The 13,064-nt window shown below is 47.4% G+C and overlaps 2 protein-coding genes across 9 annotated transcripts in view; both read left to right on the forward strand.

Moving 5' to 3' along the window:
• LOC101273992 (keratin, type I cytoskeletal 14) overlaps nucleotides 1-13,064 on the forward strand; it is a 111,609-nt gene that overhangs the window by 10,013 nt on the left and 88,532 nt on the right. The window contains exons 6-7 of one of the 8 annotated variants that reach the window (XM_049702475.1): nucleotides 4,434-4,654; nucleotides 4,753-5,086. The exons of 4 other annotated variants lie outside the window; for them this stretch is intronic. In XM_049702475.1, coding sequence (XP_049558432.1) covers nucleotides 4,434-4,654; nucleotides 4,753-5,071 — 540 coding nt within the window. In that variant the 3' untranslated portion in view covers nucleotides 5,072-5,086. Of the gene's footprint in view, nucleotides 1-4,433; nucleotides 4,655-4,752; nucleotides 5,087-13,064 lie in introns of those variants that run through there. 3 more of the 8 variants (XM_049702478.1, XM_049702481.1, XM_049702482.1) reach the window with 3 other exon arrangements.
• LOC101276301 (keratin, type I cytoskeletal 16) lies at nucleotides 1,147-4,090 on the forward strand. Its single transcript, XM_049702483.1, is given in 6 exon segments — nucleotides 1,147-1,331; nucleotides 2,075-2,551; nucleotides 3,028-3,110; nucleotides 3,253-3,362; nucleotides 3,365-3,408; nucleotides 3,515-4,090. Coding segments are annotated over 6 exon segments (1,263 nt in total). The 5' UTR covers nucleotides 1,147-1,271; the 3' UTR covers nucleotides 4,004-4,090.

Consider the following 13,064-nt stretch of genomic DNA (forward strand, 5'->3'; position numbering starts at 1 on the left):
GTTCCCTCTCCCAGGCCTGGCCCTGAAGCCATAGGCTGGGTACCAGCTCTGCTCATCCCTCTGGGCCCTGTGCCTCCAGATGAGGGACGTGATGTGGCAGAAACAAAGCCCTGGTTATGCTGAGACAGAATTTCCTGCCCCAGGGTTCACGGTGGTATTGTCCAGCAGGACCCAGGCTGAGGCAAGCCCTCTTCCGCCTCGTCTCACCTCCACAGAGGCACTGCAGAGCAAGGACGTGGCCAGCTCTGTCGGTCACCCCCCAGGGCACCCCAAGGAGGCCTCTTTGTTGGGGTCCAGACCCCCCAGTCCTGCCTTCAGCCCTCAGGCCAATATCATGCCCACCACGGGCGGAGCTCATTCCAGGCACCTCGGGGAGGCAGAGGACGACGGACATGCTTGCCAGGCATTGCGGGAGAGTTGAAGACAGCCCATCTCTGGGGTCAAGTCCCGGCTCTGCAGCTTAAATGCAGTGCCCTTGGGCAAATCACCCTCTCTCTGGTTCTCCCTCTCTCCTCCTCACCTCACAGGGTTGACTCAGGACAGTGATGTATGTTGGAGGGGCAAAAAGAGCGGTTCAGGATGGTGGAAAGGACTTGGGCTGGGCGCGCAGACGGACGGGGGTTCAAGCCCCAGCTCCTCACTGACTGGGGTCTTGGTAAGCCCACTGACCCTTCCAGCCTCCTCATCTGTGAACTGGTGGCAGGAATAAGGCCCCTCACAGAACTGTGTGGCATGTGTAAATACCTGAGCGTGGCAGGTGACCAGAGAGCCACCTTCCCCTGTCTCCTCGACTGAACGAATAAAGTTGCCAAACCCAGCCTGGAAGCTGTGGACTCTCCAGAGAAAACGGTTGGGATCTAAGCCCTGGATACAGTGTGGGGTCTTGGAGTCTTGTGGCGGGGTTCGGGGTCACAGGCAGTACCAGCAGCAGGATGGAGATTCCCTCCCACCACAGTTTACGGTGGGTGCCTGTGATTAGGTGAAGCAATGCGCTGGGCGGGGGAGCTGCTCAAAGGGTGGGAGTGTGGGAGAGAAGAGGAGAGGGCAGGCATGTGGGAGGGGGGTGCCAGAGCATAGAGGTGGGCGAGGAGGGGTGGGTGAGGGGTAGCTGGGCTGGAAAGGAAGGAAGGGGAGGCTGGGGGTCAGGGCTGGCCATTGGGAAGGGGCCAGCAGGGTCCATCATGCATGTTCCTTTGTGGCTGGTGGTGTGCCCTCCCCTTTTACAGATGAGAAAACTGAGGTCCAGAGGCTCATAGACTAAAGGACTACCTATGCCATGCAGCTTGTACAGGGCAGAGCAGGGATTCAAGCTTCTATCTGCTCGTTTCATGGTACACACCACTTCTGGAGGTCCTGGGGGCTCAAAGGCAGCCTCTGAAATTGGGATAAGACTCAGAGAATTTTTAGAACTGGAAAGGACTCTGAGATTGCCCAGTTCAGGCTTGTCACTTTACTGAGGGCAAACAGAGGCCCAGAGAAGGTAGGTGGCGGGTGGGGGGCACAGGTCACACAGGGAGCAGAGCAGAGCAGGACCATGAACCCAGGTCTCCCGTCCACAGCCAGCCATGTAGGGTCCCCACAGCTGCACCCCGAGACGGCCCCTGGACAGCATCGCTGAGGCCATTCACCCAAGGCTGTCACCGTCGGGCAGGGAGTCCTTGCATGGGCTGGCTCACTGCCCAGGGATGCAGCCACCACAAATTCGCCTGTGTCAGGGCACGGCTGGCCCCTCAGCCTCCAGGAACTAACTCCAGCTAGATTCCCGTTGCCTAGCATGAGTCACCACCAACTTGAGTTGGTATGTTTTCTCTCAGCTCCACACCCCCCAAAACTGGGTGGGAACTCAGAGAGGCACACGGTGAAGTGAGTTGACCCCAGGCTGAATAGTCTGGAGTGGGGAGTTGGATGGGATCTGGAGTGATGAAATCCGGAGCGGTGGCCGGAGTCAGCAGCTGGGAGGGGCCCTCCTTCCTCACGTGCATATAAACGTTCCTGGAGTTTGAGGACCCCTCAGCATCCTCCCAGCCTCCCCGAGCTCCTTTCTCTTCTCTCTTCTCACCACGACCACCTGCAGGCACCAGTTCACCTCCTCCAGCTCCATCAGGGCTCCTGTGGTATCAGCGGCGGCTCCAGCTGCGGGTCTTCCGTCCTGGCGGGAGGCTCCTGCCGGGCCCCCAGTGCCTACGGGGGCCTGTCCTCCTCCCGCTACTCCTCCGGGGGTGTCTGCGGGCTGGGGGGCGGCTATGGAGGCAGCTTCAGCAGCAGCAGGAGCTTCGGTGGGGCCCTGGGTAGCATCTTCGTTGGAGGATATGGTGGCGGTCTTGGCGTCCGCCTCAGTGGTGGCAATGGTGGCCTCCTCTCTGGCAACGAGAAGCTCACCATGCAGAACCTCAATGACCGCCTGGCCTCCTACCCGGAGAAGGTGCGTGCCCTGGGGGAGGCCGACACGGAGCTGGAGGTGAAGATCTGAGACCGGTACCAGAATCAGAGGCCCAGACCCGCCTGCGACTACAGCCCCTACTTCAAGACCATCGAGGACCTGCGGAACGAGGTGGTGTGGCCAGGTGTGCGACTCTGGTGGTGGAGTGTTGATAGAGGTCATGGCTGCAGTGGACCCTAGAAAAACGCTTGCTAGCATCTTCATTTTACAAACAGGGAGACTGAGGCCCGCTTTTGAGGAGTGGCCATGGACTACTCAGAACTGGTGGCAGAGGGTCCCTTTTTAGCACCAGGGTATCTGAACTGGACCTGGTACCCCGAATCTCTCACTCCCTGCAAGCATTCTTTGGATCAGCTTCTCTCCGAAGTAAGATGGGGCCCAGGATGGGGTGGCGGATACATGGATGCATCCCCTGCACATGCTAAGCTGGGTGGAGAAGGCACCCTAGGCTGTCTGGGGGAGAGTAAAGACTGACCTGCCCGCCAGATAACCCCAAGTATGGTGAGGCTCCTTTCTCCCCTCTTTGCTATTCACCCCTGAGCAGCAGGGCCTTGGCTAACCAGACGTGTCCTTCACCCCCTCTGCAGATATTCGAGGCCACAATAGAGAATACACAGCCCCTTCTGCAGATTGACGATGCCAGGCTAGCAGCCGATGACTTTAGGACCAAGTGAGCGGCACTGTGGTGGGCTGAGGACAGAGAGTAGAGGGCAGGGGGTGAGCAGTGGGGTTGTCCAGACAGGAGGACCAGCAGGCCTTGAGCCTCAGAAGCTTCATGATGGACCCTGAGGCCCTGACCTTTGTCTTGCCAGGTATGAACATGAGCCGGCCCTGTGCCAGGGCATGGAGGCTGACATCAATGGCCCGCGCAGGGTGCTGGACGAGCTGACCCTGGTAACAACTGACCTGGAGATGCAGATCAAGGCCTGAAGGAGGAGCTGGCCTACCTGAAGAAGAACCACCAGGAGGTAAGGCTGCTGCTGGCAGTGGGAGGCTGATCCAGTGGGGTTGCAGATGCACCTGGGGCCAGGGAAGGGGGCAGCTTCCCTGACCAACTCCCCCCCCTCTTCCTAGGAGATGTTTACCCTGCGGAGTCAGACCAGCGGGGACGTCAGTGTGGAGGTGGATGCTGCCCCCGGCGTGGACCCGAACCACATCCTGAATGAGATGTGCGACCAGTATGAACAGAGAGCAGACAAGAACCGCAGAGATGCCGAGGCCTGGTTCCTGAGCAAGGTGACATGGGTCCTCAGTCCTGCTGCAGGACTTGCCAGCCTGGGTGCCTCTGGAGTGCCCCACACCTTCTGTTCTTTCCTATCTCAGAAAGAGGAGCTGAGGGGCTTCCCTGGTGGCGCAGTGGTTGAGAGTCCGCCTGCCGATGCGGGGGACACGGGTTCGTGCCCCGGTCCGGGAAGATCCCACGTGCCGTGGAGCGGCTGGGCCCGTGAGCCATGCCCGCTGGGCCTGCGCGTCCGGAGCCTGTGCTCCGCAGCGGGAGAGGCCACAACAGTGAGAGGCCCGCATACCACAAAAAAAAAAAAAAAAAAAAGAAAGAGGAGCTGAACAAAGAAGTGGCCTCTAACAGCGAGCTGATGCAGAACAGCCGCAATGAGTTGAATGAGCTCCGAAGGTGCTCCAGGGCCTGGAAGTCAAACTGCAGTCCCAGCTCTGCAGGGTAAGAAGGATCAGGCCCAGCCCAGCCTCCAAGTCGCCAGTAATGGCACCGCCCCCTGTAATGGAGCATCGCCGCAGTACGGTTCCATCTCTCTTTTCCCAAGAGTGGGTTGGAGGGATCACTGTACCCATTATATAGATGGAGAAATGAAGGCCCAAAACAAATGGTGGAATAACTTTTCTCCATGTTGTCTAGCCCATAAGTAGCCCAGCTGGGGTCAAAAATCCATGCACCTCTCAGGAAACATGCCCAGAGACCTGGGGGGACAGCAGTGACCCCCCTCCATTGACTCTCTCTTTCACTCTCTCCCATTCACAGAAAGCATCCCTGGAGAAGAGCCTGGAGGAGACCAAAAACCGCTACTGCCTGCAGCTGTCCCAGATCCAGGGGCTCATCTGCAGCGTGGAGGAGCAGCTGGCCCCCCTGCGCTGCGAGATGGGACAGAAGAAGCACGAGTACCAGATCCTTCTGGACGTGAAGACGTGGCTGGAGCAGGAGATCGCCACCTACCGCCCCCTGCTGGAGGGTGAGGACACCCAGTGAGTGGGGACCCCCCCCTGTCCTGCCCCACAGACCCTTCAGCCCCACCCCTGCTGCTCCCAACACACCTAACCGCTCTACCTTTTCTCCCCTACAGCCTCTCCTCCCAGCACCCATCCGGCCAGAACTATGTTTCCTGCGAAGGTAAGGCTCCTGAGGGTCCCGGAGCCGCCTTTGCCCACCCGCCGGCCTCACCACCTGAAGGCCTGGGTCCAGCCCCTGCTCGCCCCAGCTGTCTCCCCTCCCTCTCTGCTGGTGGTGGGTTAATAAAGCTGACTTTCTGGTCGATGCAACAATCCTGTGTGGTCTCCATGCCTGAGCTGATGGGACGGGAATTGGAGGTGCCTCCCAGGAATCTTCTGGGACCTCACAGCCTGAGGGATGCAGGAAAAAGCCAGGCTCAGAAGAGCTTGTAGGGTCTTCCCTGAAGACCTGCATGCTCTCGGGGGAGTGGGAGTTGGGACATAGGATGGGAGGGAGCTCGCTCGTGTTGACAGATGCTGCGTGAGGCGTTTTACAGCAGCTCTTTCCTCCGACTCACCTGGCGACTCTGTGAGGGGGCCGTGGTCAGGCTCATCTTGGTGCTTAATGTCACACAGACACGAAGTGGCACAACGGTGGCTCAGGTCTGTCCAGCTGCAAAGTCCATGCCTTTCTCTTATACGGCTCTATCTTTTTAGGTATTTTAACCCAAGACTCCCAAGCTTGAGCTCCTCACTCTACCCCTTGGAGCCTCACCTTTGCACACAATGATTTTAGTGTTGGATGGTGGAGGGAGAGCTTGCTGCCTTGGGGGTGGTATCCACGGTTAGGACTGAATCTTTCTTCTTCCAACCTGCTCCCCCTCGTCACTCCCATCAACTCCCTCCTCTTCCTCGTTCCCCTCAGCCAGTGAGTCGTGTGCCAGCGAGTCCCCTAGAAATATCTGTCACCCCTGCTTCCTCTTCATCCCCACGACCACCGCCGCCATCAGACTTCCTTCCTCACTCCCTAGAACTGGGCCCAGCCTACTAATTGGAGTCCCTTGCTGTCCATCTCCCCCACCCTCACTTCTACCTAATGACCTTTCTAACGAGAATGTGGTACAGATCAAGAATAAGGAGGCCGTCAGGACCCCTCCGTTCAACCACCTGTGTTGCTCGCTCTCTCCTGGGATGCTTGGCCTTCCCGTCTCAACCCACCGTGGTGCTTCTCCCCACCCCCTGCCCTGCACTGCGTGAATCCACCCTACTTGGCTATTGAGGTGTACCGCACTTCTCACTTGTGGTGGATGCCTTCTATATTTTAAAATTTTGATTAAAAAATCAAAGTTATGGGAATTCCCTGGCGGTCCAGTGGTTAGGACTCGGCACTTTCACTGCCGGGGCCCGGGTTCAATCCCTGGTTGGGGAACTAAGATCCCGTAAGCCATGCAGCGTGGCCCAAACAAAACAAAACATAAGAAAACAAAACAAAAAAATCAAAGTTATGTCTGTAGAACATAATTAGATTTTTATGAAAAAGAGCCATTCCCAGGCTGACATCCCCAGGTGTCACACACCTCCATACTTACCTCCCACTTTCAAGTCTTAGTTCTTACTTTTATCATTTGTCTCCTTCTTTCTTTTTTCTTTTTCTTGAATTTTCTTTTATTTTTTTATATAGCAGGTTCTTGTTAGTTATCCATTTTATACATATTAGTGTATGTATGTCAATCCCAATCTCCCAATTCATCATCCCTCACCCCCACCGCTTTCCCCCCTTGGTGTCCATACGTTTGTTCTTTACATCTGTGTCTCAATCTCTGCCCTGCAAACTAGTTCGTCAGTACCATTTTTCTAGGTTCCACATACATGCGTTAATATACGATATTTGTTTTTCTCTTTCTGACTTACTTCACTCTGTATGACAGTCTCTAGATTCATCCACGTCTCTACAAATGACCCAATTTCATTCCTTTTTATGGCTGAGTAATATTCCATTGTATATATGTACCACATCTTCTTTATCCATTCGTCTGTCGATGGGCATTTAGATTGCTTCCATGAGCTGGCTATTGTAAATAGTGCAGCAATGAACATTGGGGTGCATGTGTCTTTTTCAATTATGGTTTTCTCTGGGTATATGCCCAGTAGTGGGATTGCTGGGTCATATGGTAATTCTGTTTTTAGTTTTTTAAGGAACCTCCATACTGTTCTCCATAGTGGCTGTATCAGTTTACATTCCCACCAACAGTGCAAGAGGGTTCCCTTTTCTCCACACCCTCTCCAGCATTTGTTGTTTGTAGATTTTCTGATGATGTCCATTCTAACCGGTTTGAGGTGATACCTCACTGTAGTTTTGATTTGCATTTCTCTAATGATTAGTGATATGGGGCAGCTTTTCATGTGCTTCTTGGCCATCTGTATGTCTTCTTTGGAGAAATGTCTGTTTAGGTCTTCTGCCCGTTTTTGGATTGGGTTGTTTGTTTTTTTAATATTGAGCTGCATGAGCTGTTTATATATTTTGGAGATTAATCCTTTGTTCGTTGATCCATTTGCAAATATTTTCTCCCATTCTGAGGGTTGTCTTTTTGTCTTGTTTATAGTTTCCTTTGCTGTGCAAAAGCTTTTAAGTTTCATTAGGTCCCATTTGTTTATTTTTGTTTTTATTTCCATTACTCTAGCAGGTGGATCAAAAAAGATATTGCTGTGATTTATGTCAAAGAGTGTTCTTCCTATGTTTTCCTCTAAGAGTTTTATAGTGTCCAGTCTTACATTTAGGTCTCTAATCCATTTTGAGTTTATTTTTGTGTATGGTGTTAGGGAGTGTTCTAATTTCATTCTTTTACATGTAGCTGTCCAGTTTTCCCAGCACCACTTATTGAAGAGACTGTCTTTTCTCCATTGTATATCGTTGCCTCCTTTGTCATAGATTAGTTGACCATAGGTGTGTGGGTTTATCTCTGGGCTTTCTATCCTGTTCCACTGACCTGTATTTCTGTTTTTGTGCCAGTACCATATTGTCTTGATTACTGTAGCTTTGTAGTAGAGTCCGAAGTCAGGGAGTCTGATTCCTCCAGCTCTGTTTTTTTCCCTCAAGACTGCTTTGGCTATTAGGGGTCTTTTGTGTCTCCTTACAAATTTTAAGATTTTTTTGTTCTAGTTCTGTAAAAAATGCCATTGGTAATTTGATAGGGATTGCATTGAATCTGTAGATTGCTTTGGGTAGTATAGTCATTTTCACAATATTGATTCTTCTAATCCAAGAACATGGTATATCTCTCCATCTGTTTTTATCATCCTTAATTTCTTTCATCAGTGTCATAGTTTTCTGCATACAGGTCTTTTGTCTCCCTAGGTAGGTTTATTCCTAGGTATTTTATTCTTTTTGTTGCAGTGGTAAATGGGAGTGTTTCCTTAATTTCTCTTTCAGATTTTTCATCATTAGTGTATAGGAATGCAAGAGATTTCTGTGCATTAATTTTGTATCCTGCTACTTTACCAAATTCATTGATTGACTCTAGTAGTTTTCTGGTAACATCTTTAGGATTCTCTATGTATAGTATCATGTCATCTGCAAACAGTGACAGTTTTACTTCTTCTTTCCCAATTTGTATTCCTTTTTCTTCTCTGATTGCCGTGGCTAGGACTTCCAAAACTATGTTGAATAATAATGGTGAGAATGGACATCCTTGTCTTGTTCCTGATCTTAGAGGAAATGCTTTCAGCTTTTCACCATTGAGAATGATGTTTGCTGTGGGTTTGTCATATATGGCCTTTATTACGTTGAGGTAGGTTCCCTCTATGCCCACTCTCTGGAGAGTTTTTATCATAAATGGGTGTTGAATTTTGTCAAAAGCTTTTTCTGCATCTATTGAGATGATCATATGGTTTTTATTTTTCAATTTGTTAATATGGTGTATCACATTGATTGATTTGTGTATATTGAAGAATCCTTGCATCCCTGGGATAAATCCCACATGATCATTTTATATGACCCTTTTAATGTGTTGTTGGATTCTGTTTGCTAGTATTTTGTTGAGGATTTTTGCATCTATATTCATCAGTGATATTGGTCTGTAATTTTCTTTTTTTGTAGTACATTTGTCTGGTTTTGTTATCAGGGTGATGGTGGCCTCATAGAATGAGTTTGGGAGAGTTCCTTCCTCTGCAATTTTTTGGAAAAGTTTGAGAAGGATGGGTGTTAGCTCTTCTCTAAATGTTTGATAGAATTCACCTGTGAAGCCATCTGGTCCTGGACTTTTGTTTGTTGGAAGATTTTTAATCACAGTTTCAATTTCATTACTTGTGATTGGTCTGTACATATTTTCTATTTCTTCCTGGTTCAGTCTTGGAAGGTTATACCTTTCCAAGAATTTGTCCATTTCTTCCAGGTTGTCCATTTTATTGGCATAGAGTTGCTTGTAGTAGTCTCTTAGGATGCTTTGTATTTCTGAGGTGTCTGTTGTAACTTCTCTTTTTTCGTTTCTAATTTATTGATGCAAGTCCTCTCCCTCTTTTTCTTGATGAGTCTGGCTAATGGTTTATCAATTTTGTTTATCTTCTCAAAGAACCAGCTTTTAGTTTTATTGATCTTTGCTATTGTTTCTTTTGTTTCTATTTCATTTATTTCTGCTCTGATCTTTATGATTTCTTTCCTTCTGCTAACTCTGGGTTTTGTTTGTTCTTCTTTCTCTAGTTCCTATAGGTGTAAGGTTATATTGTTTATTTGAGATTTTTCTTGTTTCTTGAGGTAGGCTTGTATTGCTATAAACTTCCCTCTTAAAACTGCTTTTGCTGCATCCCATAGGTTTTGGATCATCATGTTTTCATTGTCATTTGTCTCTAGGTATTTTTTGACTTCTTCTTTGATTTCTTCAGTGATCTCTTGGTTATTTAGTAACGTATTGTTTAGCCTCCATGTGTTTGTGTTTTTTACGTTTCTTCTCCTGTAATTGATTTCTAGTCTCATAGCATTGTGGTCAGAAAAAATGCTTGATATGATTTCAAATTTCTTAAATTTACGAGGCTTGATTTGTGACCCAAGATGTGATCTATCCTGGAGAATATTCTGTGCACACTTGAGAAGAAGGTGTAATCTGCTGTTTTGGGGTGGAATGTCCTATAAATATCAATTAAATCTATCTGGTCTATTGTGTCATTTAAAGCTTGTGTTTCCTGATTAATTTTCTGTTTGGATGATCTGTCCATTGGTGTAAGTGAGATGTTAAAGTCCCCCACTATTATTGTGTTACTGTGGATTTCCTCTTTTATAGATGTTAGCAGTTGCCTTATGTATTGAGGTGTTCTTATGTTGGGTGCATATATATTTATAATTGTTATATGTTCTTCTAGGATTGATCCCTTCATCATTATGTAGTGTCCTTCCTTGTCTCTTGTAACATTCTTTATTTTAAAATCTGTTTTATCTGATATGAGTATTGCTACTCCAGCTTTCTTTTGATTTCCATTTGCACGGAATACCTTTTTCCATCCCCTCACTTTCAGTCTGTATGTGTCCCTACGTCTGAAGTAGGTCTCTCGTAGACAGCATATATATGGGTCTTGTTTTTGTATCCATTCAGTGAGCCTGTGTCTTTTGGTTGGAGCATTTAATCCATTCCCATTTAAGGTAATTATCGATATGTATGTTCCTATTACCTTTTTCTTAATTGTTATGGGTTTTTTTTTGTACATCATTTTCTTCTCTTGCGTTTCCCACTTAGAGAAGTTCCTTTAGCATTTGTTGTAGAGCTGGTTTGGTGGTGCTGAATTCTCTTAGCTTTTGCTTGTCTGTAAAGCTTTTGATTTCTCCATCAAATCTGAATGAGATCCTTGCCAGGTAGAGTAATCTTGGTTGTAATTTCTTCCCTTTCATCACTTTAAATATGTCATGCCACCCGCTTCTGGCTCGTAGAGTTTCTGCTGAGAAATCAGCCGTTAACCTTATGGGAGTTCCCTTGTATATTATTTGTCATTTTTCCCTTCTTGCTTTCAATAATTTATCTTTGTCTTTAATTTTTGTCAGTTTGATTACTATGTGTCTTGGCATGTTTCTCCTTGGGTTTATCCTGCCTGGGACTCTCTGTGCTTCCTGGACTTTGGTGGCTATTTCCTTTCCCATGTTAGGGAAGTTTTCAACTATAATCTCTTCAAATATTTTCTTGGGTCCTTTCTCTCTCTCTTCTCCCTCTGGAACCCCTTTAATGCAAATGTTGGTGCATTTAATGTTGTCCCAGAGGTATCTTAGGCTGTCTTCATTTCTTTTCATTCTTTTTTCTTTATTCTGTTCTGCAGCAGTGAATTCCACCATTCTGTCTTCCAGGTCACTTATCCGTTCTTCTGCCTCAGTCATTCTGCTATTGATTCTTCTAGCATATTTTTCTTTTCAGTTATTGTATTGTTCATCTCTGTTTGTTTGTTCTTTAATTCTTCTAGGTCCTTGTTAAACATTTCTTGCATCTTCTCGATCTTTGCCTCCATTCTTTTCCCGAGGTCCTGGATCATCTTCACTATCATTATTCTGAATTCTTTTTCTGGAAGGTTGCCTATCTCCACTTCATTTAGTTGTTTTTCTGGGGTTTTATCTTGTTCCTTCATCTGGTACATAGCCCTCTGCCTTTTCATCTTGTCTATCTTTCTGTGAATGTGGTGTTTGTTCCACAGGCTGCAGGATTGTAGTTCTTCTTGCTTCTGCTGTGTGCCCTCTGGTGGATGAAGCTGTCTAAGAGGTTTGTGCAAGTTTCCTGTTGGGAGGGACTGGTGGTGGGTAGAGCTGGCTGTTGCTCTGGTGGGGCTTTAATCCGCTTGTCTGCTGATGGGTGGGGCTGGGTTCTCTCCCTGTTGGTTGTTTGACCTGAGGCAACCCAACACTGGAACCTACCGGGGCTCTTTGGTGGGGCTAATGGCGGGGCTAATGGTGGGCTCTGGGAGGGCTCATGCCAAGGAGTACTTCCCAGAACTTCTGCTGCCTGTGTCCTTGTCCTCATGGTGAGACACAGCCAGCCCTCACCTCTGCAGGAGACCCTCCAATACTAGCAGGTAGATCTGGTTCAGCATCCTATGGGGTCACTGCTCCTTCTGCTGGGTCCCGATGTGCACACTACTTTGTGTGTTCCTCCAGGAGTGGAGTCTCTGTTTTCCCCAGTCCTGTCAATGTCCTGCAATCAAATCCCACTAGACTTTAAAGTGTGATTCTCTAGGAATTCCTCCTCCTGTTGCCTGACCCCCACGTTGGGAAGCCTGATGTGGGGCTCAGAACCTTCACTCCAGTGGGTGGACTTCTGTGGTATAAGTGTTCTCCAGTTTGTGAGTCACGTACCCAGCAGTTATGGGATTTGATTTTATTGTGATTGCGCCCCTCCTACCGTCTCACTGTGGCTTCTCCTTTGTCTTTGGATGTGGGGTATCTTTTTTGGTGAGTTCCAGTGTCTTCCTGTCGATGATTGTTCAGCAGTTATTTGTGATTCTGGTGCTCTTGCGAGAGGGAGTGAGAGCACATCCTTCTACTCTGCCATCTTGAAACAATCGATCTCCTTATTTCTAAATAACAGGCTATGCTATAATTTCTAGATATTTTTTCAGTTTTAGTTTTTTTTTTTAATTGAAGTATAGTTGATTTACAGTGTTGTGTTAGTTTCTGGTGTACAGCAAAGTGATTCAGATATATCTATATCTATATCTATATACTCTTTTTCATATTCTTTTCCATTATGGTTTATTACAGTATATTTAATATAGTTCCCTGTGCTATACAGTAGGACCTGGTTTTTTATGTAGTTTATATATAGTAGTTTGTATCTGCTAATCCCAGACTACTAATTTATTCCTCCCCACCTTTCCCCTTTGGTAACCATAAGTTTGTTTTCTATGTCTGTGAGCCTGTTTCTGTTTTGTAAATAAGTTCATTTGTATCATATTTTAGATTCCACATATAAGTGGTATCATATGATATTTGTCTTTCTCTGTCTGACTACTTCACTTAGTATCATAATCTTGAGGTCCATTCGTCTTGCTGCAAATGACATTATTTCATTCTTTTTTAATGGCTGAGTAGTATTCCATCATATATATATCACATGTTCTTTATCCATTCATCTGTTGATGGACACTTGGGTTGTTTCCATGTCTTGACTATTATAAGTAGTGCTGCTATGAACATTGAAGTGCATGTATCTTTTCGAATTAGAGTTTTCATCATTTCTAGCTATATGCCCAGGAGTGGGATTGTTGGATCATGTGGTAACTCTGTTTTTAGTTTGTTAAGGAACCTCCATACTGTTGTCCATAGTGGCTGCACCAATTTACATTCCCACCAACGTTGTAGCAGGATTCCCTTTTTTCCACACCTCTCCAGCATTTATTATTTGTAGACTTTTTGATGATGGCCATTCTGACTGTGTGAGGTGATACTTCACTGCAGTTTTGATTTGCATTTCTCTAGTAATTA

Source organism: Orcinus orca, chromosome 19, assembly GCF_937001465.1.
Source record: "Orcinus orca chromosome 19, mOrcOrc1.1, whole genome shotgun sequence".
Taxonomy (NCBI): Eukaryota; Metazoa; Chordata; class Mammalia; order Artiodactyla; family Delphinidae; genus Orcinus; species Orcinus orca.